The 26,364-nt window shown below is 39.4% G+C and overlaps 2 protein-coding genes across 4 annotated transcripts in view; both read left to right on the forward strand.

Annotated features, from left to right (window-relative positions):
* The first annotated feature begins 1,037 nt into the window (after nt 1-1,037).
* LOC135272937 (mitoregulin) lies at nt 1,038-24,491 on the forward strand. 3 transcript variants are annotated; one of them, XM_064371677.1, is made up of 4 exons: nt 1,038-1,354; nt 1,945-2,264; nt 23,319-23,379; nt 24,468-24,491. In XM_064371677.1, exon 1 carries the CDS (start codon nt 1,044-1,046, stop codon nt 1,212-1,214), a length of 171 nt encoding a protein of 56 aa, XP_064227747.1. In that variant the 5' UTR covers nt 1,038-1,043; the 3' UTR covers nt 1,215-1,354; nt 1,945-2,264; nt 23,319-23,379; nt 24,468-24,491. The 3 variants fall into 3 exon arrangements, with proteins under 3 accessions (XP_064227747.1, XP_064227746.1, XP_064227748.1); XM_064371676.1 differs by lacking the exons at nt 23,319-23,379; nt 24,468-24,491 and adding exons at nt 3,295-3,382; nt 12,140-12,213; XM_064371678.1 differs by lacking the exons at nt 23,319-23,379; nt 24,468-24,491 and adding an exon at nt 12,140-12,213.
* The window catches only part of LOC105712056 (nephrocystin-1), a 73,452-nt gene continuing 55,587 nt past the window's right edge, over nt 8,500-26,364 (forward strand). Inside the window, 4 exon segments of the mRNA XM_064371680.1 lie at nt 8,500-8,583; nt 12,140-12,213; nt 23,319-23,379; nt 24,468-24,592. Coding sequence (XP_064227750.1) covers nt 8,515-8,583; nt 12,140-12,213; nt 23,319-23,379; nt 24,468-24,592 — 329 coding nt within the window. The 5' untranslated portion in view covers nt 8,500-8,514.

The following is a 26,364-nucleotide window of genomic DNA, read 5'->3' on the forward strand; positions in this document are numbered from 1 at the left end:
ATCACAGGAGTGACATCATCATCACTTTTGCTTTATTATATTAGTTAGAAGCAAGTCACAGGTCCCACTCACCCTCAAGGGGAGGGGATTACTCAAAGGCCTGAACACCAGGAGGTGGAAGTCATGGTCGGGGGGTGGGGTGTCAAAATTACTTTCATCATTAGAAGTGTGTTTGTTTGTTTCCTATCCCAACAATTTTGACCCTATGTTAGTTCCGGGATGGCATGGTGCCTAGACCTGTGCTGTCCAATAAGGTAACCACTGGTCCCAGGCATGGCTAGTGTGTCTGAAGAACTGAGTTTTTAATTTTTAAAAAATTTTAATGAATTTAAATTTAATCTAAAAACTGGTACTCCATTCGGTTATTGGAAAATTATTTGTGTGTTTAGAACAGCTTGTATATGAATCTACTTTTTCAGCTGTACATTTTATGAAATCTAGACACTGACAAGTATCTCCATTGAAAATTTGTTCAAATTGAGATGTGCTTGCTGTTAACTGTAAAATATACACCAGATTTCAAAGACTTGGCATGAAAAAAAAAAAGCTTCTCCTTAATAATTTAAAAAAGAGTTACATGTGGAAATAACATCCTGTATATATTGGGATAAGTAAATATATTATTAAAAACAATTTCATGCTTTTGTTTTTATTTTTTAAAAAAACAGGTTACCAGAAAATTTAAAGTTAGACAAATGGCTCGCATTCTATTGCTGAAAGAAAATACAAAGCGGTGAAGAGCTTAGAGTTGGGTCAGCAAGACACGCCCCCAGTGTTAGCTAAAGATGTAAGGCATCAACGAGAAATGTTGGGGGGCTCAGGAGAGGGGAAGGTGGGGTCATCCATGGTCTGAGAAAGTCTTCAGTTGAAGGCGAGACAGACGGGACCATTAACGAGTTTCGGGAGAACCAACGTCTCGCTGGCTGCGCTGGGAATGCCCCACCACCTTGGCCTCATTTTCGCTCCGCGCCCCGCCCTTGAACGCGCGGCGCCTTTTGACCCCGCCGCCGCGCCGTAGACCGCGCTGAACGCCGGTGGCTGCCATGGCGGATGTGTCCGAAAGGACGCTGCAGTTGTCAGTGCTAGTAGCCTTCGCCTCTGGAATACTCCTGGGCTGGCAAGCGAACCGACTGCGGAGGCGCTACTTGGACTGGAGGAAACGGAGGCTGCAGGACAAGCTGGCGGCGACGCAGAAGAAGCTGGACCTGGCCTGAGATTCCGCGCCTTCCGCCTCATTCGATCCCTCGCTTGGCCACCTTGCCATGTCCGCGCGGGAGCTCCGAGCCGGCGGCGGCCAGAGCCAGGCTTGCCACGCAGTCCCCGCCTGCCGTGGCGGGCTCTTCCCGGAGTGTTGGTGAGCAGTACACATAGTGACACTGCAAAGGGAGACTTTGGGGTCGGACAAATACCTTAGTATCAACTCTGGTCAGGTCGCAGAAGATGACTTGTTCTCACAGACACCAGAAGGTGGAAGTTTTGTCTTCCCTCATAACTTGTTCATTGGTGTCTTAGTTTAGTTCACTGGGTGTTTAATGAGAATGTCTCACCAACGTGTTATGTCGCTCACCCTGACGTTAAACATCAGTATGGAAAATACTGGAAAGAACAAAAGAAAAAAGAAGGAACCAGGGAGATGATCTTGCCACCCCTAGTTCTTTTCAGTAACATCCTTGGTAGCGCATCTTCGCTTTGGCGATTGTAAACTCCAAACTGAATTCTTAGGTTTTTGGCAGCCTTGTAAACTGGAAAGAGCAGTGGCCTGGAAGTCAGGAACCTTGCATCCAGTCTTAGCATTTTCAGAAGAGCTGTGCATCATAAGTTTTCAGGACCTCAGTTTTCTTGTCTTTAACACCAGATCTTATGGTTCATGGTTTAATACCACAGTACAATTTGAAGTTACAGATCGTATATTTCTATTTTTTTTCTCTTTTCTGTTTCCAACAGTTTGATGAAAGTGGATATAGACTACTGGAAAGAAATGACTTCTTCTTGCACTTTATGAATCAGTTTTATTTTTGAAAAAAAAAATTAAACATCTTTGAAGCTTTTTTTTTTTTTAATAAGGGGAAGTATGTTTTCATGGAATTTACTGCATCAAGAGACCTGCGTTTTCAAAACTGACTTACTAGTGTTTTTGAGCAGATGTATTATGTAACTTGTGCCCCTTCTTTGGTACAGGCACAAAGCAGACTCAGCTATGGGATCATTAAGGGTTCTTTTACTGAACTCGTTGAAAAGTAAGGGGATGTGTAAACGTAACTGAGGTAAGGGTGCTGTCTGTAAGACCTTTGAACTTCCAAGAGTAACAGTGTAGTCTCTGGCCCTGCTCAGGCCTGTAATCCCAGCACTTTGGGAGGTTGATGTGGGAAGATCACTTGAGCCCGGGATTTGGCAACATAGAGAGACTTAGTCTCTGCAAATAACTTACAAATTAGCTGGCTGTGGTGGTGCACACCTGTGGGCCCAGCTAATTTGTAATCCACAGGCTGAGGTAGGAGGATCGCCTGAGTCTAGGAGGTCAAGGTTGCAGTGAGCCGTGATCTCACCACTACACTCCAGCCTGGGTGATGGAGTGAGACCTTGTCTTAACCCAAAACAAAACAGTGTATTCCAAGTACAGGGTATAAGTTTGTTTTTTTGTTGTTGTTGTTTGTTTTGTTTTGTTTTTGAGACAGTGTTTTGCTCCTGTTGCCCAGGCTGGAGTGCTGTGGCTCAATCTCAGTTCACTGCAACCTCTGCCTCCTGGGTTCAAGTGATTCTTCTGCCTCCGCATCCCAAGTAGCTGGGTCTACAGGCATGTGCCACCATGCCCAGCTAATTTTTGTATTTTTAGTCGAAAACGGGGTTTTTCCATGTTGGTCAGGCTGGTCTTGAACACCTGACCTTAGGTGATCCATACCCTCGGCCTCTTGAAGTGCTGGGATTACAGGCATGAGCCACCATGCCTGGTCAGTGTATAAGTTTTTATTGGCAAAATTCTCTTTTATATGTCATTATGGGATACACATGTGAAGGAGAAACCCTCCTGAACAGAGCTTAGTGATAAATCCTACCTATATATAAAAATCAAGAGTGAGTGCCTGGTTCTTTTGATTTGCAGGGAGTGTTTCTAGAGCACCACCCTTGCTCATTCCTACAAAGATTAAAATTTTGTGTCTCAACTCCATGTTAACATAGGAAAGTTGTTTCCACATGAAGCACCTCCCTATTTTACTGGGGCTATTATGCCTTATTCCAACTTTGTTTTCATTCTGTGAATGTAGTAGTCAAGGACTGAAATGTTGGTTCTTAGAGCTCAGTCCTGTCTGCGCTGCAGTTTGCTGAAGCTTCCTAGTGACCGCCCCTCATTGAGGCTCCAAGAGTTGAGACTCTTTGAGACAAGGTAGGTTCCTTGAGGGACATCTTACCCCCAAATAAGCATGTGGGTTGTGATTGGCCTAATTCTGCTTGTTTGGCCCCATTCTTGTGCGATGTTCCTTGTGTACCTGGTCCTTCCAATGTTCATTCTTTCTCATTACTTATGCGCACTACCCTGACACAGTCATGCCCCTCTCCTGTCTCTCCTCTAGGTATACCTGCTTCTGGGCATGTGCTACTTCTGACTCCTGTCTATATTATTACGAGATCTCTAGCCACTCTGTGCCACTCCTAATTTTCTAGTTTTCTGCTTATTACCTTTTTACACTGTGACTGTACTCCCCAGTTCTGTAGTGGGCAGTTACCTTTAACGTTACCTCTGTACCTTTTCTACCTTTGCTCTACTTAAACGTGGTAGCTCCCACCCCCCACTCCCCGCCAAAAAAAAAATACTATGGAGACAGTACTTCTATTTTAGCCACAACTGGAAATGGAAAGGTGGGAGCCAGGAGTCAGTGCCAGTCATAACTTGAAAATGACACACTGTTGACTACATATTCCCTCACCTCCATTTGGCACTGTCATTTACTCATGACATCTACCTGGTCTTGGTCCACTTTTACTTTCCTACCCTGCCTCCTTTTCTCCCCCCAGATGGGGTTCCCAGACCACCTGCTCTATCCCACATTGCTTCAGCCATTCTCTGGACCTTGTCATCAACAGGCTTGAACTATGTTACGTTGTACTTGGTCTGTTTAGTCTCAGGAGGTACACCCACCTCATTAGGACAGCTGACATTCTCTACATCTCCTATAGAACTGCCCACTCTGGAGACTATTAGTTGTGTTACTCTTCCAGTTAACCTCATAAGGCATCCTGGATGCTCCCTGGTCAGATTAGACTCCATCCCTGCTTGCACATTACCTTCACCACTGAACTTTAAAGAAAGACTTCACCTTTCTCACTTGGCTCACTACAAATGGGTTCTACTGTGACTGTAATGTGTCTCATTTTTTAGCACCTGAGTTCCTTAAACTCCCAGTTTACTTGATAACTTTCATTCCTAGTAGATCAACCATATGAGAAGTTAAAGGCCATTAGCTGGGAATTCCTTGGTCTTTCTTAATACTTTTGTCTAGAGCAGTAGTTTTCAACAGGGCTGCCCATTACAATCATCTGGAGAGTTTTAAAAATACTAATTCTTGCATGCCACTCTTCAGACATTTTGATTCATTTCATTTGTAATATGGACTGGGTATTAGAATTTTTAAAGCTCTCCAGGTGATTGTGATGCTCAGCTGAGGTTGAAAACTGTTTCTGAAGCTCTGTCTCATTAGGTTTCCTTTACCAGGAGAGAAGACACTCAGGCCCCTTCCAAGGCTGTCTCTTTGGCTTCTGCAGAATTTTGCATCTCCCTCAGGACCTTCCTTGTTCTTCAGTACATCATCTCTTTCTGGCATCTGCAGTCTCATCCTGCTTTCTATTTATAAATGCACATTTTCTTTTTTTTTTTTTTTTTTTCTTGAGACGGAGTCTCACTGTGTCCCCTAGGCTGGAGTGCAGTGGTGTAATGTCAGTTCACTACAACCTCTGCCTCTTAGGTTCAAGCGATTCTTGTGCCTCAGCCTCCCCAAGTAGCTGGGATTACAGGTGCCTGCCGCCATGCCTAGGTAACAAATGCACAGATTTGACTTAAAATTTCTTTTAGTTGATGCTGTCATTGGCCAATTAGAAGTGGTTCACTGTCACATTCTTTCCAAATATTTTGCCCATTGGCCTGTTGTGATCTGCCCTCTGCACCTTCCAGAAACATTGATATCTTTGGCTCTGAATTCTCACATTTTACCTCAAGAGTATATGATGAGGCCACTTTCTCCCTTGAAATTCTTCCTTTGCTTCTGTAATACAAAAGTTTATCAAGTTTCCAAACTGCTACTATTGCTGCCTTTCTCAAGTTCCTCAAACTTTCGTCCTTGGTTCTCTGCTCTGTCCTCTCCTGTGACTACCCTAGCCATTCTCTTGGCTTAACTAGCACATCCAAGCCGACCCCCCTCCATCTGATCCTTTTCTTCAATTCCAGCTTTACTCTTTCAGCTGTCTAGTAGACATACTCAATGCATGACCTTACTTTAGAACTCAGTGTATTTAATCATAAACTGTTCATTTGGCAGGGAATTCTGTACACCAGGTAGCATTTCTGTGGTAAGTGGTTGATACGATTTTCATGTTTCTAGTCTATTACTGTAGCTTGGAAGCTCTTTGAGAGCCGTGTTAAACATCTTGTACCAGAGGCCCAAACAGTGCCTTGCACTAAGGTGCTCATATATATTTGTCATTTTTATTTGAGGTAGATTCTTTTCTTTCTTTCTTTTTTTTTTTTAGACAGAGTGTCACTCTGTTGCCCAGGCTGGAGTGCAGTGGCGCAATCTCAGCTTACTGCAACCTCCGCCTCCCAGGTTCAAGTGATTCTCTTGCCTCAGCCTCTTGAGTAGCTGGGTTACACGCACATTCCACCATGCCTGGTACCTGGCTATCTCTGTATTTTTAATAGAGATGAGGTTTCACCATGTTGGTCAGGCTGTTCTTGAACTCCTGACCTCAGGTGATCTACCCCCCTCAGCTTCCCAAAGTGCTGGGATTACAGGTGTGAGCCACTGGGCCTGGCCTGGATTTTCTTTAAAGTGCCTGAAACTGCAAACATTCTCTCTTCTCTTTACTATAATCTTTTTGTTGATTCCGAGTCATCTTGTTCCACTGCTTCTGTTTACATTATGAGTCTCTTGGAAGCTGTTAAATTCTTTTTCAGTATCTCCTGTGAGGAAGCAATACAAAATTGTTATTCATTTTAACACACTGATAGAAATCATGATGAGTTTTATGAAATAGCTTGTTCTCACGAGAAACATTGGCCATGGTTTGCTTTAGTTTCTTTTGGCTACCTTACTGTAGACCTCCCTTGTTTTAGGTTATGTTTGTTTTTATAATGGCATCAAGGTATAACTACGGAGGAACAATGACTAGTATTAATGTGACTGTCCTGAAATTACAGTCATTAGTGAAAAATCATTAGCTAAGTAATCACATCCTTTATAGCACAGTGGATACCTAAGTGGCACTTCTCAAACCTGAATGTGCACATGAAACACTGGGATATCGTTAAAATACAGATTCTGATTCTCTAGGACTGTGGTAGGGCCTGAGAATGTGCATTTCTAACAAGCTCCCAGGGGATGTTGATGCTGATCCAGGAATTGCAAGTAATGAATACTTGTAACTGGAACAGTATGGTGCAAAAATGTATAAAGTCAAACATTTTCACACCTGAGGTGAATGAGTAATACACTCTTTTTTACCCTTCCTCATATTTCACCTATTCACACATATTTAGGGGGGTTTATTAGTTTATTTTTACCAACATACAATTAAACTGTATCCATGATGTTGTAACTTTTCCATTTAAAATATGGAAATCCCTATAAATAAGTAGATACAGAATGATTTTTTTCTAATTTATAGACTGAAAATGAGAATTTCATAATAGCTGTTTTTAGAGTAACTTGCTTTGTTTTGATCATCTCTTATCACCTGTAATCACTGATTTAATAATCCACTTAAAAATATTTTATAGCATTTATTTTGTCATTTGTTATAAACATTTTTAATGGAAATCCTGTGTTTGGCTATTTAAGTGAACATTAATTGTCATGAGCCATTATAGGGAAATTAATTTAAAATAAGACATGAATTATAACAAAACAGACAATAGCAAATCTTGCCAAGGATATAAGGAACAAAAACTCATACACTGCTGATAGGGTATAAATTAGTACAACCATTTTGGGAAACCAGGCGATATCTACTAAAACTGACATATAACATGCCCTGTGACTCAGCAGTGGTATACATATGTTTGCCAGATTTGCACCAGGATGTTCTTAGCAGCACTCTACTAACCCTAAGCTAGAAACTGCCCACTTACCCAGCAACAGTAGAATCAATGAATATGTTAGGATATATCATATGTGAAATAGCCATTAGAGTGAACAGACTACAGCCACGCAATATAGATGCATCTCACAAATGTGATGTTTAAAGGACAGGAGGAGCCAGCGCACACCACATAATTTCATTATATAGTACAAAAAAAGGCAGTATAAGTTTGTGCTCTTAGGATATTGTCTACCTTTGGTATGTGGTGGGGAAGTGAGAGGGTTGGGAGTTTGGGTGTTGGGGGGTGGGGGTAGGCAGACTAGAAACATAGGATGACTATTAGTGGGCAGATAATATTCTGTTTCATAATCTGGGTGTTGTTATGGGGTGGAGGGTTTTCAGAGCTGCACAATTAAAGTCTGTAGACTTTGTATATATTATACTTGAAAAAAGTACATAAATGATGGTTCAGCCTGGCCTGTGGTCGTACTGAAGAACATTCATTTATATTAATGGGGTCCATCATTTGGAAGGTGAGCTCCAATCATTATCATTCATTCAAGTCCTATTTTGGTATAGTAATTTGGGAATTAGATTCATGGGATGCAATCCCACATGGGGAAACATGACAACTTTCCTGAGAGTTGATGTAAACTGGGAATGAGAACTAATAATTTGCTCATAGATTTGTTGTAGAACAGATAGAATTACTATCCTTACAGAATTCAGAATGGACAACGTGCAATATTAGAATGCAATGAAACTTCAGTAGACTAAATGGCAAATAATTAAAAGCTGCCTTTTGAACTGAGAGTATGCAACAGAACCATGTATCCCATAGGAAAGCTATCCTTGCAGTTAATGTAAGAGTTTAAGATGCTCGAATTGTATCTTAAGATAAGCTTACAAAATTGGTATCAGAAAGCAAATGCCATAAAACAGTACCCCAGCAAGAAGGTGGTGGTATTACTGATGTATTGTGGGGAATGTAGTTTCAGATGCCGGGGGACGTTCCCCTATCCTTAGGAATTGGCGAGGAAAAATGACTCGCCCGGCCGTGACCTGCGTGGTGACGTGAATGACCACCACAAGAAACCATTTTGACACTTCCCTGGACCTGCCCGGGCGGGGCGGGGCTGGGAGGCGGGCGCACGGCGATGGCGTCACCTTCCGGCGCCGCCGCTTGGTTTCCCTGGCAACTGGCGCGGTGCGGTCGGGGCAAGGGAGATGCTAGCGAGGCGGCAGCGCGATCCCCTCCAGGCCCTGAGGCGCCGCAATCAGGAGCTGAAGCAACAGGTAGGGTCAGGCTGTGTAGAGGGGCCTGGGGCGGACGATAGGAGGACGCAGCTGCGCGCATTACGGCTTCCTCACCGTGCCCCACCTAATCCTGGGAGCTTGGCCCCAACCCACTTACCTTCCCAGGTTGTAACGCTTCCTTACCCCTTAGCATTCCAGCACCAAACCCGGCTTCAAACCCCTCCTGCTCCCAATTCAACCCTCAGCCAACGGCGAAACCTCCCAAAATTCGTGACTATCAACTAAGCGCCCCTTCCTCCAATCGTCACTCCCACCTGACACCTCAGCATCCTACCCGAACAACTGACTAACTCACCTCATCTCCCAATCTAAACTTGTATCAGTAACCATTTCCAACCCAACTCTGAGGCCCGTTCCTCTTCTCCACTTTCCAAGCCCATTTCCTTTGAGCCTTCTTTCAGTGGAGTTTATTATTGCCTCCATGAACTCAAGCAAAATAGGTGTCAAGGAATAGTCTTAATATGCAAGAACATTAAGATCTGACAAATGAGCAGAGGAGGTGAATGAGAGGGGAAATACAAGTAACTCAAACAAATGAGGAATGTTAACTTCAAAGTAATTGCAAAGGACATAAGGTATCACAAAAAGTTTTAAAAATCACAACAGTCAATCTTGAGGAAGTTGTGATGAAGCAGGCATACTCACTGCTCCCGTGTATAAGGTGCCTGTACAGCCTTTGAGGAAAGCAGCTTAACAAGGTGTAGCATACATGTATGCACTTAGGCTCAAAAATTACATTTCCAGGGATCTGCTATATATAATAATTAGAAAGTAGAACAGAGATTGATGTATAAAAGTATTCACATTGTTACTTATAATTTGGATAAAATTTAAATGATCAGTAATAGGGAAATGGAGAAATAATTTATGATGATATAATACTGTGATTACAATTTTGTTAAAGGGTTTTTTAATGTGTTAAATATTTGTGATAAAATGTCAAATTAGAAAAAGAATACAAATGGAATGTACAGTATTTCAATAACTTTTTTCTATATATAATATACACAGAACAACGTAAAAGGAAATATGCTGATATGGTATTTCTTTGTGACAGGATGCTGATGATTATTATGATTTTCTTTATTCTTTGTTATATTTATAAAATTTTTAGGCTAGATATGGTGGCTTATGCCGGTAGTACCAGCTACTTGGGAGGCTGAGACAGGAGGATCACCTCAGCCCAGGAGTTCGAGACTATCCTGGGCAACATAGTAAGACTCTCAAAAAAAAATAATAATAACTTTTTTAAAATACACAGAATATTTATTGAAAATAAGAAAAAAGTAAATAGCAACCGGTGGGTTTATTTTCTGACATTTTAATTTTACTTTATTAATTTTAATTTTTTTCATGTGATTTTATTACCAAGTAGTTTTTCACTGAGTAAAATTATTTTATAATCTTGGGCCAGTAAGAGATTCACTGATGCTCATATTTTGTCCATTTTTGTTCTCTTGTTTAAAAAGTAAAAAGGATTTGGGAGGTAAATATTTAGGTGACTGTATTGGAATCAGAGTGGTAAAACAAAAGCTAAATACTCTTCTGGTAGAAATATAAAATAAAACTTGATGGGGCATTGACTTATGCTGAACTTTGGTGGACTCTTAATATGGTTCTGTGTCTTATTTTATTTTTAAATTTCAACTTTTATTTTAGAGTCGGGTTATATGTGGAGGTCTGTCACATGGAAACACTGCGTGATGCTGAGGTTTAGGGTACAGATGAGCCTGTCACACAATCAGTGAGCATAGCACCCAATAGGCAGTCTTCCAGCCTTCATTCCTCTTCCTTCCACCCCACTCCAGCGGTTCCCAGGGTGCATTGCTCCCATCTTTATGTCCATGTGTACTCGATGTTCAACTCCCATTTACAAGTGAGAACATGTGGTATTTGGTTTTCTGTTCCTATGTTAATTCGCTTGGGACAGTGGCCTCCAGCTTCATCCATGTTACTGTAAAGGACATTATTTCATTCTTTTTTTTTATGGCTGCATAGTATTCCATGGTGTATATGTACCACATTTTCTTTATCCAGTCCACCATTGGTGGGTATCTAGGTTGATTCCATGTCTTTGCTATTGTGAGTAGTGCTGCAGGGAACATACACATGCATATGACATTTTGGTGGAATTATTTATTTTTCTTTGAGGGTATACCCAGGAATGGGATTGTTGGGTCAAATGGTCGTCCTATTTTACGTTCTTTGGGAAATCTCCAAACTGCTTTCCATAGTGGCTGAACTAATTTTCATTCCCACTGATAGTGTATACGTGTCCTCTCTTCTTGTCAGCCTCACCAGAATCTGTCATTTCTTGATTTTTTTAATAATAGCCATTTTGACCAGTGTGAGATGGTATTTCATTGAAGTTTTAATTTGCATTTCTCTGATGATCAGTCATGATGAACTAATTTTAAATTTAGTACGACATGAGGAGAACCAGGAAAAGTTTTAGAAGGAAACCATAAAAATGATTATTAAAACAAACTATTACAAAGATTATTCTCCCTGGAGAAATGTTGGCTCTGGAGCCTTTTGATACCTTGATTGTCTAGAAAGTGTATTTTTATAGTATTAGCTAATTCTTCCCTGTCTTCACAGAGGACACCTGAAGCAGAAAATGGAACAGATTACTTGTAGGACAAGTAATCAACAGACCCTCTGGGTCATGCCTGTGGTGACTGGCTCTGTCACTAGGTGTGTGAATTTTGTAAATAACACTTGGATACCAAATTGCAAGAGTAGAGAAGAAACTAGTGGAATTTTCTCTTTTTTTCATCCACTTTATCTTCTCTATGTAATCTATAGAAAACAGACCAAAGAAGTAAGTGCTTTTTTGGTGAGTATATTGACAAAGTTACATGTAGTGTTAGTAAACTTAAACTCTTAAGTCAAGACAAACAAAATCATAGTACATTCAATACAATAGATACCACTCGGTAATAAAAAGGAATGAACTAATGGCACACACAGCAATATGGAAGTATCTCAAAAACATGCTTTCTGGAAAGGTTACACAAGAGTGCTTACTATGTGAGTTCATTTATATAAAATTTCAAGAGCAGGCAAAACTAATTTACATTGGAAAATATATCAAAACAGGTTTGTCTCTGGAGGAATGGGGTGGGGATTTACTGGCAAGGGCATGAGGGAACTTACTATGGTTACACAGATGTATGGATTTGTCAAAACTCAGCAAATGTATGCCTCATCTTTGTGCATTTCACTATATGCATATTTTACATCAACTATTGAACTAGTTAGTGACACCCATAGTACATTATTGAGGGAGAAATGTATTGATAACTGTAACTTATTTTGAAATACATAAGATGGATTGATGGATAGATAAATAAGTATAGTAAAATGTTAATTTTTTTTCTAGGTAGTGGGCATATGAGTATTCATTGTAAAATTTTTAAAACTTTGTCGTATGTCTAAAAGCGTTCATTGTAAAATATTGGATAGGAAGAGAAGTTTTCTTCCTAAGGCAATATGGTATTTAACAATGTGATATCTTAAATGGTCTCCATAGGTTGATAGTTTGCTTTCTGAGAGCCAACTGAAAGAAGCTCTAGAACCCAATAAAAGACAACATATTTATCAAAGGTAAAGTATGCTAAATTATATAAGCTTTCCAGGAACTACATTTACATTTCAATGAATGGTATTTAAGGCATAGAGATTGGTTCTTCGGAATCAAATGGAAGAATCAGATAGTGTTGTAACTTGAATCTAGAAGAAAACAATCTAAACCTGATGGTTGTGGACTTGCTGTTGTGACAGCAGCTATAAAAACTGCTTAGTGTAAACATAGGTGACTTGGGCAGGATTACCCTGAATCCTTGGCCTATGTAGCCCAGATCCTGTGACCTGGTCAGAAACCTCTGTCTAGAAGCAGTTAGTCCTTGATTGGGATGTTGACTTTACCTCCCATGAGAAGACAAAACTGTTTTCTAGGTGGGTATTTTTTGTTTTGTATTTGTTTTTACTAAAAAAAAAAAAAAAAAAAAAAAAAATCCCTAGGAGAGTTTAAAATTAAGTAGACATGATGAACTAAATCAAATTTAGACTATTAATTTATAACATTTGTATTAAGTTTAGGAAGGACATCATTAAGATAATCTTTGTTTTTGAGATATTTAAAGATTTTATAAAATTCCAAAGAACATGAGATTCATTCTGTTAATTTAAGTGAATTGTAATTGTTTGGAAAAGTTTTACTTAAGTCAGGCATACAGAGTGCTTAAAGGCAAAACAAATAAATTTTGAAATGTTAATTGAGTTTAATTTATAATTATTAGTAGGATTGTTTGAGAGATTTAGTTTAAGTTGAATTAACAGTAATGAAATAAAAGCAAAGGGCCGGGCGCGGTGGCTCACACCTGTAATCCTAGCACTTTCGGAGGCCGAGGTGGGTGGATCGCCTGAGGTCAGGAGTTTAAGACCAGCCTGGCCATCATGGTGAAACCCCATCTTTAAAAAAAAAAAAAAAGAAAAAAGAGAAAAGCAAAGGTTATTGTATTTGCTTTACTAGATGTAAAAATAGAATAAGATGTATAGACTGAATTTGAAGTCCCAGGGAAAACTAGGTTTTAAAATTTTATGTTAGTAAACTAAAAATAATAATAATTATTGTTACTTTCTTTTTTGAGACTGAGTCTCACTCTGTAACCCAGGCTGGAGAGCAGTGGAACAATCTTGGCTCACTGCAACCTCCTCCTCCCAGGTTCAAGTGATTCTCCTGTCTCAGGCTCCCGAGTAACTGGGATTACAGGCACGTGCCACCACACCTGTCTAATTTTTGTATTTTGAGTAGAGTTGGGGTTTCACCATGTTGCCCAGGCTGGTCTCGAACTCCTGACCTCAACTGATCCCCCAGCCTTGGCCTCCCAAAATTCTAGGATTATAGGCGTGAGCCACTGTGCTCAGCCTAGTAATTATTTTTAAGCCCAAGTAATTATAGTCTTCCCTGTGCATGAAAAGATAATCGTTGCTGTCATTTAAAAACTCACTTTGACATTTGCATGTCTGAAAATGTCATTTAGGTGTCATTTTTATCTGCTCAACACTTGAGTTTTTTCAGTTTGAAAACTCATGTCTCATGAACTCTGGGAGATTTTATTTTACGAAAAGATTATTTTGTTACTTCCATTTGTCTGTTTCTTCCTGAAACACCTTTGAGTCAGGTATTGAATATCCTGGTCTGATCCTCTAGATCCCATAACTCTCTGATAATAGTTTTTGTTTCTTTGTCTGTTTGTGTACACCTGGGAGATGTTTATCAAACATCTCTGTCTGTTTGTGTACACCTGGAGGGAGGTGGGGAGGGGTCCCACTCTGTTGTCCGGGCTGTAGCACAGTGGCACAGTCACGGCTCACTACAACTTCTGCCTCCCAGGCTAAAGGGATGCCCCTCTCCCCTGCCATGAGCTACCATGCTGGCAATTCTCTTGACTTTAACCCTTTTCTTTATTATCTATTTCAACAGCCATATTGTTTTATTTCAGCAGTCATATTGTCTTTTTTTTGAGATGGTGTCTCACTATGTTGCCCAGGCTGGAGTGCAATGGTGCAATCTTGGCTCACTGCAACCTCTGCCTCCTGGGTTCAAGCAATTCTCCTGCCTCAGCCTCCTGAATAGTTGGGATTATAGGCACATTCCACCACACCCAGCTAATTTTTGTATTTTTGGTAGAGATGGGGTTTCATCATGTTGGCCAGGCTGGCCTTGAACTCTTGACCCCAGGTGATCCACCTGCCTTGGCCTCCAAAAGTGCTGGAATTACAGGTGTGAGCCACTGTGCCTGGCTAGCAGTCATATTGTTAATTTACAAGTGTTTTCTCTTGTTCTTGAATTGTTCTTGTTTCATAACATCATGTTCTTGTTTTCATTTTGATTGCCTTCTTACTACTTCCATGACTAGGAAACTTTTTTTTCTTAAGTTCTCTTCTGTTCTCTGAATTGTCTTTGCTTTCTCTGGGTTCTGATTCTTTTAAATTAGTTAATTAATTAATTCATCTATGGTTATTCTTAAATTTTATCTTTCATGTTGCTGGTTTTCTTTATTAGGTCTGGCTTATCTATCTTCATTTAAGAATGAGGGACTAGGTTGATTATTACAGAGAACTCTCATGGGTTTTTCTACTGTTAAATAGATAGGGGTCTTTCCTGCTAGTACTATCTCCTGAATAAGAATGAAGTTCTGTACATTGACGGGGCTTTTTAGAGGCTGGGAAGTAGCTTTTAGTCTGAGGAGCCCCCCAGTGCCAGAATAGGGTGGGCTTTAACCCTGGTGTATGGGAAACTTCTTTAGCAGCTATGATTCTCTTCAGGTCATTTGTTAATTGTTTTTGTTTGTTGTTTTTTGTTTTTAAGGAAGAATCCCCTGGTAAACAGAGAAGGGAAAAGGGAGCTAACTGGCTCAGGTTTTCTGTAAATAGACTTTTAAAAGTCATAGACTTATTATAAAAGAGCCCCAACTAAGTCTAAACTTAATCAGTATCATTACTCTTCCGTTGAATAACATGAAGACCTTAGATTGCTTTAACATTTATTTCTCTCTTCAAAGCTTAGATGTATGCGTATGATTTAATTTACACAGTATAACACAATATTATATAATGTATAAAGTAAATCCCAGCCACCGTGCATGTCTTTTCATCTGCAAAATTTCATAATGCATCCCTCTATGATTTAGTTTAGTTAACCTTTGATCCTTTATGTCTGCTGACTCCAGATTATCTCCCTCTTATGCTTGTCTTCCTCCCTTTGCAGGAGAACATGCTTCCAGCCTTTTTCCATGGAGCAGAAATTTGTTGAAATCTCTTGCTGGCTAGTTGTCCCTCTTTCATTCTTTTTAGTGTTGAAGGTTTGCTACCTTTTCAAACATTGTAATCATTTTTTGTGGGGTTTCAGTAGGCAGTGAAGATGAATGTGTGTTTAGTTTTTATCCTGAACCAGGAGTCTTAAAATATCAGCTGTTTGAGGATTTTAACAATTACATAGTTATAAAGGAAGTAATTGTAATAAATAATTTATTTTCTTGGTACATTATATTAAAATAGTTTTTCACTCTGGCCTTTAAGTGAAATTTCTAAGTTTTAGTAAAGATTTTTTTGGTCAAGTAACATGACAGATGTCAAAATAAATTGCTTTACTCTTAGTCTCATTTGACAAAAAACCCTGCAGCTAGGTTCTCTCAGGGTGGCTTCATGGCCTGTGATATCCTCAAAGACCAGCCCTTGCTGTCTTTCCACTCTGCCATCCTTTGCTTGTTGGTGATGTCTCTCCTTAGGGTTACAAAGTCCATACCCTCAGTATCTAAAAGCAGATGTGGGAGGTATTCTTTTCATGCCTGGTAAGGGAGAATAAAATGAGAGGCAATCCCAACATATTTGTTTTGTGTTACACTGGCAGCCCTGGGCCCCCTGCCCACCCTGGAGGCTGAGAACATAGGTGCCAATGGGAAGCTGACTGCAAAGATGAAGGGTGGGCGAGGGGCTTTTGGGGAGGTCACTAGCAGGGGCAGCCCCAGTTTGATGTTTCCCCTTGTCTTTTTCTTCCCCTTTGACAAAGGACTTTTGTTCCCTTTAAAAATTTTTTAATTTATTATTGTTTATTATTTTTTTTCTTCAACTTTTAAAAAGTTCAGGAATACATGTATAGCATGTGCAGGTTTGTTACATAGGTAAACATGTACCATGCTAGTTTGCTGCACAGACCATCCCGTCACCTAGGTGTTAAGCCCAGCATGCATTAACTATTCTTCCTGATGCTCTCCCTCCCCCAGTACCTCCCTCCTATAGGCCTGGGTGTATGTTGTTTTCCCCCATGTGTCCATGTGTTCTCATCATTCAGCTCCCACTTACAAGTTAGAACATGTGGAGTTTGGTTTTCTGTTTCTGCATTAGTTTGCTGAAGATAATGACTTCCAGCTCTATCCATTTCTCTGCAAAAGACATGATCTTGTTCCTTTTTATGGCTGCATAGTATTCCATGGTGTATATGTACCACATTTTCTTTATACAGTGTATTATTGATGCGCATTTAGGTTGATTCTATGTCTTTGCTATTGTGAAATAGTGCTGCAGTGAATGTATGTGTGCATGTGTCTTTTTTGGTAGAACAATTTATATTCCTTTGGATATATACTCAGTAATGGGATTGCTGGGTTAAATAGTATTTCTGCCTCTAGGTCTTTGAGGAGTCACCACACTGTCTTCCACAGTGGTTGAACTAATTTACACTCTCACCAACAGTGTATATAAGTGTTCCTTTTTCTTTGCAATTTTGCCAGCATCTGTTTTTTGACTTTTTAATAATCACCATTCTGACTAGCATGAGATGGTATTTCATTGTGATTTTGATGAGCTTTTTTTCATGTTTCTTGGCTGCATGTGTGTCTTTTGAGAAGTGTTGGTTCATGTCCTTTATTCATTTTTTAATGGAGTTGTTTCTTTTTTCTGATAAATTTGCTTATTTGTAGACTCTGGATATTATACCTTCATCAGATGGATAGATTGCAAATATTTTCTCCCATTCTTTAGGTTTTCTGTCTACTTTGATGATAGTTTCTGTTGCTGTGCAGAAGCTCTTTAGTTTGATGAGATTCTATTTGTCAATTTTTGCTTTTGTGGCAATTGCTTTTGGCTTTTTTTGTCATGAAATATTTGCCAGTGCCTATGTCCTGAATAGTATTGCTTGGATTTTTTTCTAGGGTTTTTATAATTTTGGTTTTTGCATGCAAGTCCTTAATCTATCTTGGGTTAATTTTTGTGTATTATGTATGGAAGGGGGTCTAGTTTCAATTTTTTCTGCATATAGCTAACCAGCTCTTCCAGCACCATTTATTGAATAGGGAGTCCTTTCCCCATTGCTTGTTTTTGTCAGGTTTGTCAAAGATTAGATGGTTGTAGGTATGCAGTGTTCATTCTGAGTTCTCTGTTCTGTTCTATTGGTCTATAGGTCTGTTCTTGTACCAGTACCATGCTGTTTTAGTTACTGTAGACTTGTAGTATAGTTTGAAGTCAGGTGGTGTGATGCCTCCCACTTTGTTCTTTTTTGCTTAGGATTGTGCTGGCTATTTGGGCTCTTTTTTGGGTCCATATAAATTTTAAAATAGTTTTTTTAAATTCTGTGAAGAATGTCAATAGGAGTTTAATGGGAATACCATTGAATCTATACATTATTTGGGGCAATATGTCCATTTTCATGATATGATTCTTCCTATCCACAAGCATGGAATATTTCTCCAGTTTTTTGTGTCATCTCTGATTTCTGTGAGCAGTGCTTTGTAGTTATCCTTGAGAAGGTTCCTCACTTCTCTTGTTAGCTGTATTCCTAAGTGTTTTATTCTTTTGGTAGCAGTTGTGAATGTGAGTTCAGGATTTGGCTGTCTGCTTCCCTGTTGTTGGTGTATAGGAATGCCAGCAATTTTTGCTCATTGATTTTGTATCCTGAGACTTTGCTGAGGTTGCTTATCAGCTTAAGTTTTGGGGATAAAACAATGGTGTTTCTAGATATAGGATCATGTAACCTGCAAATAAGGATAGTTTGAGTTTCTCTCTTCCAATGTGAATACTAATTATTTCTTTCTCTTGCCTGACCTCCCAGGCCAGAACTTCCAACACTGCGTTGAATAGGAGTGATGAGAGAGGGCATCCTTGTCTTGTGCCTGTTTTCAAGGGGAATGCTTCAAGCTTTTGCCCATTCAGTATGATATTGGTTTGTCATATATGGCTCTGATTATCTTGAGGTATATTCCTTCAATATCTAGTTTATTGAAAGTTTTTAACATGCAAAGATGTTGAATTTTATTGAAAGCCTTTTCTGCATTTATCGAGATAATCATATGGTTTTTATCTTAAGTTCTGTTTATGCGATGAATCACATTTATTGATTTGCGTATGTTGAGCCAAACTTGCATCCCAGGGATGAAGCCAACTTGCTTGTGGTGGATAAGCTTTTTGATGTGTTGCTGGATTTGGTTTACCATTTTTTTGTTGTGGATTTTTGTATCGATGTTCATGAAGGATATTGGCCTGAAGTTTTCTTTTTTTGCTGTGTCTCTGCCACGTTTTGGTATCAGGATGATGCTGGCCTCATACAATGAGTTAGGGAGGAGTCTCTCCTTTTCAATTGTTTGGAATAATTTCAGTAGAAATACTACCCATTGTTCTTTATATGCCTGGTAGAATTCAGCTCTGAATTCATCTAGTCCTGGGAGTTTTTTGGTTGGTAGGCTATTTATTACTGCCTCAATTTCAGAACTCATTATTGATCTGTTCAGGGATTTAGTTTCTTCCTGGTTCTGTCTTGGGAGGGTGTATGTGTCCAGGAATTCATCCATTTCTTCTAGATTTTCTAGTTTATCTGCATAGAGGTATTTATAGTAGTATTCTCTGCTGGTTATTTGTATTTCTGTGGGATCAGTGGTGATATCCCTCTTATAATTTCTGTTGTGTTTATTTGGTTCTTCTCTCTTTTATTTATTAGCCTAGCTAGTGGTGTATGTATTTTATTAATATTTTTCAAAAACCAGCTCCTGAATTTTTTTTTTTTTTTTTTTGGTCTCTATCTCCCTCAGTTCAGCTCTGATCTTGGCTATTTCTTGTCTTCTCCTAGCTTTAGGGTTTGTTGCTCTTGGTTCTCTAGTTATTTTAGTTGAGATGTTAGGTTGTTAACTTGAGATCTTTCTGGCTTTTTGATGTGGGCATTTAATGGTATAAATTTTCCTCTTAACACTGCTTTAGCTGCATTTCAGAGATTCTGATACATTGTCTCTTTGTTCTCATTAGTTTCAAAGAACATCTTGATTTCTGCCTTAATTTCATTATTTACCCAAGTCATTCAGGGGCAAGTTGTTTACTTTCCATGTAGTTATGTGATTTTGAGTGAATTTCTTAATCTTGAGTTCTACTTTGATTGCACTGTGGTCTGAGAGACTGTCTGTTATAATTTTAGTTCTTTTTCATTTGCTGAAGAGTATTTTACTTCTGATTTTGTGATTAATTTTAGAGTAAATGCCATGTGGTGATGAGTAGAATGCATATTTTGTTGTTTTAGGGTGGAGAGTTCTGTAGATATATATCAGTTTCTCTTGATCCAGAGCTGAGTTCAGGTCCTGAATATCTTTGTCAATTTTCTGTGTTGTTGATCTGCCTAATATTGTCAGTGGGGTGTTAAAGTCTCTCAGTATTATTGTGTGGGGGTCCAAGTTACTTTGAAAATCTTAAGAACTTGCTGTATAAATCTGGATGCTCTTTTATTGGGTGCATATATATTTAGGATAGTTAGCTCTTCTTGTTGAATTGAACTCTTTGCCATTATGTAATGCCCTTCTTTGTCTTTTTTATCTTTGTTGGTTTAAAGTCTGTTTTGTCAGAAACTAGAATTGCAACCCCTGTTTTGTTTTTTTGTGTTTTCTATTTGCTTGGTAAATTTTCCTCCATCCCTTTATTTTGAACCTATGTGTGTCTTTGCATATGAGATGAGTCTCTTGAAGACAGCATACTGATGGATCTTGGCTCTGTATCCAACTTGCCATTCTGTGTCTTTTTAATTGGGGCATTTGACCCATTTACATTTAAGGTTACTATTATTATGTGTTAATTTGATCCTGTCATCATTATGCTAACTGGTTATTTTGCAGATTTGTTTATGTGGTTACTTCATAGTGTCACTAGTCTGTGTACTTCAGTATGTTTTTGTAGTGGCTGGTATCGGTTTCTCCTTTCCATATTTAGTCCTTTTTTCAGGAGCTCTTGCAAGGCAGGCCTGGTGGTGACAAATTTCCTAAGCATTTGCTTGTCTGAAAAGGATCTGTTTCTCCTTCATGTATGAAGCTTAGCTTGGCTGGATTTAAAATTCTGGGTTGGAAATATCTTTAAGAATGATGAATATTGGTCCCCAATCTCTGCTGGCTTATAGGGCTTGGGTCTGAGAGGTGTGCTGTTAGTTTGACGGGCTTCCCTTTATAGGTGACCTGGCCTTTCTCTCTGGCTGCCTTTAACTTTTTTTTTTCATTCTGGCCTTGGAGAATCTGATGATTATGTGTCTTGGGGTTGATCTCATGGAGTACCTTACTGGGGTTCTCTGATTTCCTGAATTTGAATGTTGGCTTCTCTTGCCAGGTTGGGGAGGTTCTTCTGTATGATATTCTGAAGTAATGTTTTTCAACTTAGTTCTATTCTCCCTGCCTTTTGCAGGTACCCCAATCAGTCATAGTTCAGTCTCTATACATAATCTCATATTTCTCTGAGGTTTTGTTCATTCCTTTTCATTCTTTTTTTCTCTGTTCTTGTCTGCCTGTCTTAATTCAGAAAGATAGTCTTCAAGCTCTGAGATTCTTTCCTCTGCTTAGTCTGTTCTGCTATTGATATTTGTGATTACATTATAAAGTTCTTGTGTTTTTCAGCTTCATCAGGTCAGTTGTTTTTTTCTTAATTGCCTATTCTGGCTGTCAGCACCTGTATTGTTTTATCATGATTCTTAGCTTGTTTGCATTGGGTTACAACATGCTTCTTTAGCTCAGTGAAGTTTTTTATTACCTACTTTCTGAAGCCTTCTTCTGTCAGTTCAGCTATCTCAACATCAGCCCACTTCTGTGCTCTTGCTGGAGTGGTGTTGTGATCCTTTGGAGCAGCAGAGGCACTCTAGCTTTTTGAGTTTTCAGAGTTTTTGTGTTGATTCTTTCTCATCTTTGTGGTCTTATTTCCCTTCCATCTTTGAGCTTGCTGACCTTTAAATAGGATTTTTGTTGGGTTTTTATTATTGATGGTGTTGTTGTTGTTTTCTGTTTGTTTGTTTTTCTTTTAACAGTCAGGCCACTCTACTGTAGTGCTGCTGTGGTTTGCTGTACTCCAGACCCTAATTGTCTCAGTTTTTCCCATACCTGGAAGTATCACCTGTGAAGGCTATGAAACAGCAAATATGGCAGCCAACTCCTTCCTCTGGAAGCTTAGTCCCAGGAGAGTACTGACCTGTTGCCAGCCCACACGCATTTGTAGGACATGGCTGGAAACCCTTTTGGGAGATCTCACCCAGTCAGGTGGAATGGGATTACAGACCCACTCAAAGAAGCAGTCTGCTGCTTTTTGGTAGAGCACATGTGCTGCGTTAGTGGGGACTCTTTCTTGTCTGGACCATTTGTATTCTCCAAAGACAGCAGGCTAGAATAGCTAAGTCTACTGAACCACAGAGATGACAGCCACCCCAGTCCCTGGTAACTTGGAACTGCCTCAGACCAATTCCAGACTGCTTTGGTTGGCTGGCTGGAATTCCAAGCCAGTGGGTCTTAACTTGTGAGTTGCCGTGGAAGTGGGACCCACAGAACAATGCTGCTTGGCTCCCTGGATTCAGCTCCCTTTCTAGGGATATATACAGCTAGATATCCCCCCTTGCTGGGGATCCTGGGGCCAGAGTATGTAAAACTCCTGGGTCTGTGTGTGTGCCTGAGCAGCTGCTTTGCTCAGAAACCACACATTTCTGTATTTTGGACCCAAGGCCCTGGTGGTGTGAACTCAATAGGAGCTCTCCTGATCTGTGGGTTGCAAAGAACCATGGGAGAAGCATGGTTTTCTGGGCAGGGTTGCACAATCACTCACCACTTTTCTTGGCTGGGGATGAAGGTTCCTTTGGCTTCATGCCACTCCCAGGTTGGCTGTTGTTCCCCCACCTTTTCTGGCTTTTCTACATTATCATGGGTCAAGTTGTTTGCCCTGTCAGTCCCAATGTGAGAACCTGGGTGTTTCAGTTGAAGGTCCTGAATTAACTTGCCCCTCTTCATTCCTCTCTGTGAGTGCCATGGACCACAGCGGCTACTAATCAGCCATCTTGGATCAACCTTGTTACTCCCTTTTTCACTGCTTGTTTCATTTCACTCACATCTATAAGCAAAAAAAAAAAAACCAAAAAAGAGAGAGAGAGACTTAAACACCATAAAAAAGTGACTTTTGTAGGTTATTGTTTGATAAAGCCTTTGATTTAAAAAATCTCTCATCATGAGCTATAGCTCATATTTGATCATTTTCTGTACTTCTCATTTGGGTATCTAAGACTTAATACTGAATTGAGGCATTTATAGAATAAATAAAATGCCGGACCTGTCTGGAAAAGCCAAGCTCAAAGCAGGAGTGTGCTGTGGTGGGAGTAGGCCAACTGTGAAATCTTAAATTGCCTTCATGTGGTTACTATACCATTGAGTAGCTATATGAACTTGGACACTTTTTAGAATTTCACTTTCTTTAAGTGGAGTGAGGGTTGTTATGAGGCTTAAATGAGGTAGTGCTTGTAAATTGCTTAACATTATGGTTGGTACACAATAAAGTTTAGTTGCTATTACCAGTTTTGTCTCTGAGGCTAGTTCCTAGATTTATGGAGTTATAGATCTGGAGAAGCATTTTAAAGTCCAGCATTCTTCCTTATTTTAGAGAGACAAAATTGATGCCCAGAGTCACTGAAGGTTTCTGAGGCTTGGTTTTCACGTCTAGGTGCTTTACAGCTTGGCTATGCTTTGAGGATCATCTGAGCTAATAGGTGGAAATGCTATGAAGATCATCTGAGCTAACAGCTAATAGTGTTTTTTAGCATTGTTCATACAGTGACTAATTGCCTTGCCTGCTCAAGGACTGAATGATTTTATAAAATAGCTTTCTGGTTCTGACAATAGAAAAAGTCATATATTTTCTTTCTTTTTTTTTTTTTAATTTAGATGTATCCAGTTAAAGCAGGCAATAAATGAAAATAAAAATACTCTTCAAAAATTAAGCAAAGTAAGTATTGTGGTTAATCACATTATTAAAACATCTCTTCTTATACAAGTATTTTTATTAAGTGGGAATTAATTCAAGTTGATAAGTTCCTAGTTTTGCATTAGCGATATAGTCTAACTGCAGCCAGTGCTGGCTTGCCCAACAGGCTTGCTGAGTCTGTGCGTCAGAGCAAAAAATCTGGGTCTCCAACTACCGAAAAAAGTTCAACTTTGATGAACTCATCTGCTATTAAGGATTCAGACAATCCTGGAAGGAGCTATTTTTATTTTTGCATTTTGTGAGTTCTTTGTTTTACAGTTTAGAATTATTTTTATTTTAATTTCCTTGTGGGGAAAGAATGCATAATCTGGCCCTGAGGCCTCATAAGTGGCAAAGAAGCATCTTGTATCAAATGGCAGCTCTGATATCAATGACTCTGCAGAAATAGGAGTAACAGGAATTTAACTTTGGCAATCCCTTCAGGATTTTTTTTTTTTTTCTCACGAGCCTTGGCTACAGCTAGATATCCAGGTCCAGAGACCCATGGAGCCTTTAAAGTGGAAGGCACCTGAAAGTCAGCTCTCCAGCTGTATATTACTCCCCTTTACTGCATCTGAGATATGTGGTCACTGAAGATCTCATCCAGATTTCTCCAGTGACAAAGAACTTTTCAACTTAGACTGTTGAAAAGTTTGAAAATCTAATTATAGGAATAATTAGGTGAGGAAGTGGAAGCTCTCAGTGGTGAAGCAGCCATGCCTCTTCTGTCAATAAGTGGCAGAATTTGGGTTTGGTGCCTGTCTTATTGACCATAAAGCCAATCTTCTGTCAGAACCTATCTCTGGCTGACTATGGAAGGTTTATAATACTTAGCAAGGAAATAAAAACCCAAAACAAGTGTTATAATTTTGTTTTTTTCATTTGGTTTGCATTCCAACACAATCATCTATGTTTCTTTTAAATCTAATTTATTTCCCTAAGATAGGTATAATGTCACACTGATAATTACTTTGTTTTATAGCACTTATTGGAGTTTTTTGTTGTTCTTTTGAAATTAATAGGAAACTGAAATTAATTTTTTAGTAAAATGGACCTACGTTCTCTCCTAGGCTGATGAACCTGCACCTGTTGCAAACTATAATCAGAGAAAAGAAGAGGAGCATAATCTTTTGGACAAGCTTACCCACCAACTGCAGGGCCTTGCTGTGACAATAAGTAGAGGAAATATAACTGAGTATGCTTCCTTTCTACTTTCTTTTTTCTTTTTTTAAGATATGTAACCAATAGCTTTCATGTTTGACTCAAAGACATATAACGGTATAGATATAAACAAATGACACTAACGATAGAATCTGTCAACATTTATTTATTGTGTATAATAGAAGTCATTAGATCCCATGAGAGATGTAAAGAAGTGTAAGTCATAGTCTCTGCCCTCAGGCAATTTATAATTTAGTTGAGGAAACAAAGATCTGAAAACCTAAATGAACAAATGTTAGAAAATAAAGATGATATCTTTAATGTCAATGTTGATGTGTAAAAGGAAAGTGATTTGGAATGTCTACTTGCATTGTTTCCCTTTTCATAAACATTCTTTAAAAATTTGAAGCAAAGACTGAGTGTGGTGGCTCATACCTGTAATCCCAGCACTTCGGAAGGCTGAGGCACAAGGATCACTTGAGGCCAGGAGTTCAAGACCAGCCTAGGCAATATAGTAGACCCTGTCTCTACAAAAAAAACCAAATTAGTCAGGCTTGGTGGCTATAGTCTTATAGTCCCAGCTACTTGGAAGGCTGAGGCAAGGAGGATTGCTTGAGCCCAGAAGTTCCAGGCTGCAGTGAGCTATGATCACCTCAGTACACTCCAGCCTGTGCAACAGAATGAGACACTGTCTCTATTTAAAAAAAAACAAAAATACAAAAATTAGCTGGGCATGGTGGTGGGTGGCTATAATTCCACCTACTTGGGAGGCTGAGGCAGGAGAATCGCTTGAGCCTGGAGGCTGAGGCTGCAATGAGCTGAGACTTTTCCACTGTACTCCAGCCTGGGCAGAGTGAGACTCTGTATCAAAAAAAAAAAAAAAAAAAAAAAAAAAGCAGGGACTTTTCTGCCAGAGTGAATGTTAATAATAGCTTTTGAAAGTTGTAAAGAAGACTTACGTATACAAGTTGAGTATTCCTTATCTGAATTGCTTGGGATCAGAAGTATTTTTTAATTTTGGATTGTTCTGGATTTTGGAATACTTGCATTATGCTTACTGGTTGAGCATCCCTAATCTGAAAACCTACATTTTGAAAGACTCCAATGAGCATTTCCTTTGATGTTATTTTGATGCTCCAAAAGTTTCAGATTTGGGAGTATTTTGGATTTTGGATTTTTAAATTAGAGATACCCAACCTGTATGAACAAACCTAATTTGTGGGAAGCAAAATAAAAAATCAATTATTCAGACTCTTTCAATGTTGTTCCCCAATCTTTATTCTGTACCCTGGGAAAAAGTGCTGAAGGTGGTAGATGCAAGGATCTAGAATTTCCACCAATTCTTAGTACTGAGAATGGCAGAGTAGTTGGTATTGGACTTGCCTTCCCACCATAAATGACTGTAAAGTCTGGAAAAATATACAAAGCATCTGTTTGAAGTCATTGAGCATCCACCAAGCAGGGTTGATATTCTTGATATAGGGAGATGCATGAAGTGAATCTTACATTCACCTAAACTTTTTCCCTGGGAATAATTTATGGGCTGTGGTGGAGGAAGGTAGATTCCAAGCAGGGAGTAGCAATCTTACTGGACTGAAGAGACAGGTCACACTTTGGAGCTGCCCAGTTCACTGGGAGTTGTGGAGCAAGGTGCTACAGAGAGAAGGGAGCTGCAGAGAAACAACTCCAGCAATCTGTAAGGTCTCCTGGGTTGTGTAGGGCAAAATTCCTGCAAGGCCTGGCAGAAAGTGCCTGCTGGGAGACTGAGAGCTTAGTAGATTCTGGAAATCATATAGTCCTGGAAAA

The sequence above is a fragment of the Aotus nancymaae genome, unplaced genomic scaffold, assembly GCF_030222135.1.
Source record: "Aotus nancymaae isolate 86718 unplaced genomic scaffold, 86718_ANA_hifiasm-v0.15.2.pri h1tg000155l, whole genome shotgun sequence".
In the NCBI taxonomy this organism is placed as follows: Eukaryota; Metazoa; Chordata; class Mammalia; order Primates; family Aotidae; genus Aotus; species Aotus nancymaae.

Coding starts and splice junctions, on each gene's coding strand:
- LOC135272937 (XM_064371677.1), top strand. CDS start 1,044: ATGGCGGATGTGTCCGAAAGGACGCTGCAGTTGTCAGTGCTAGTAGCC.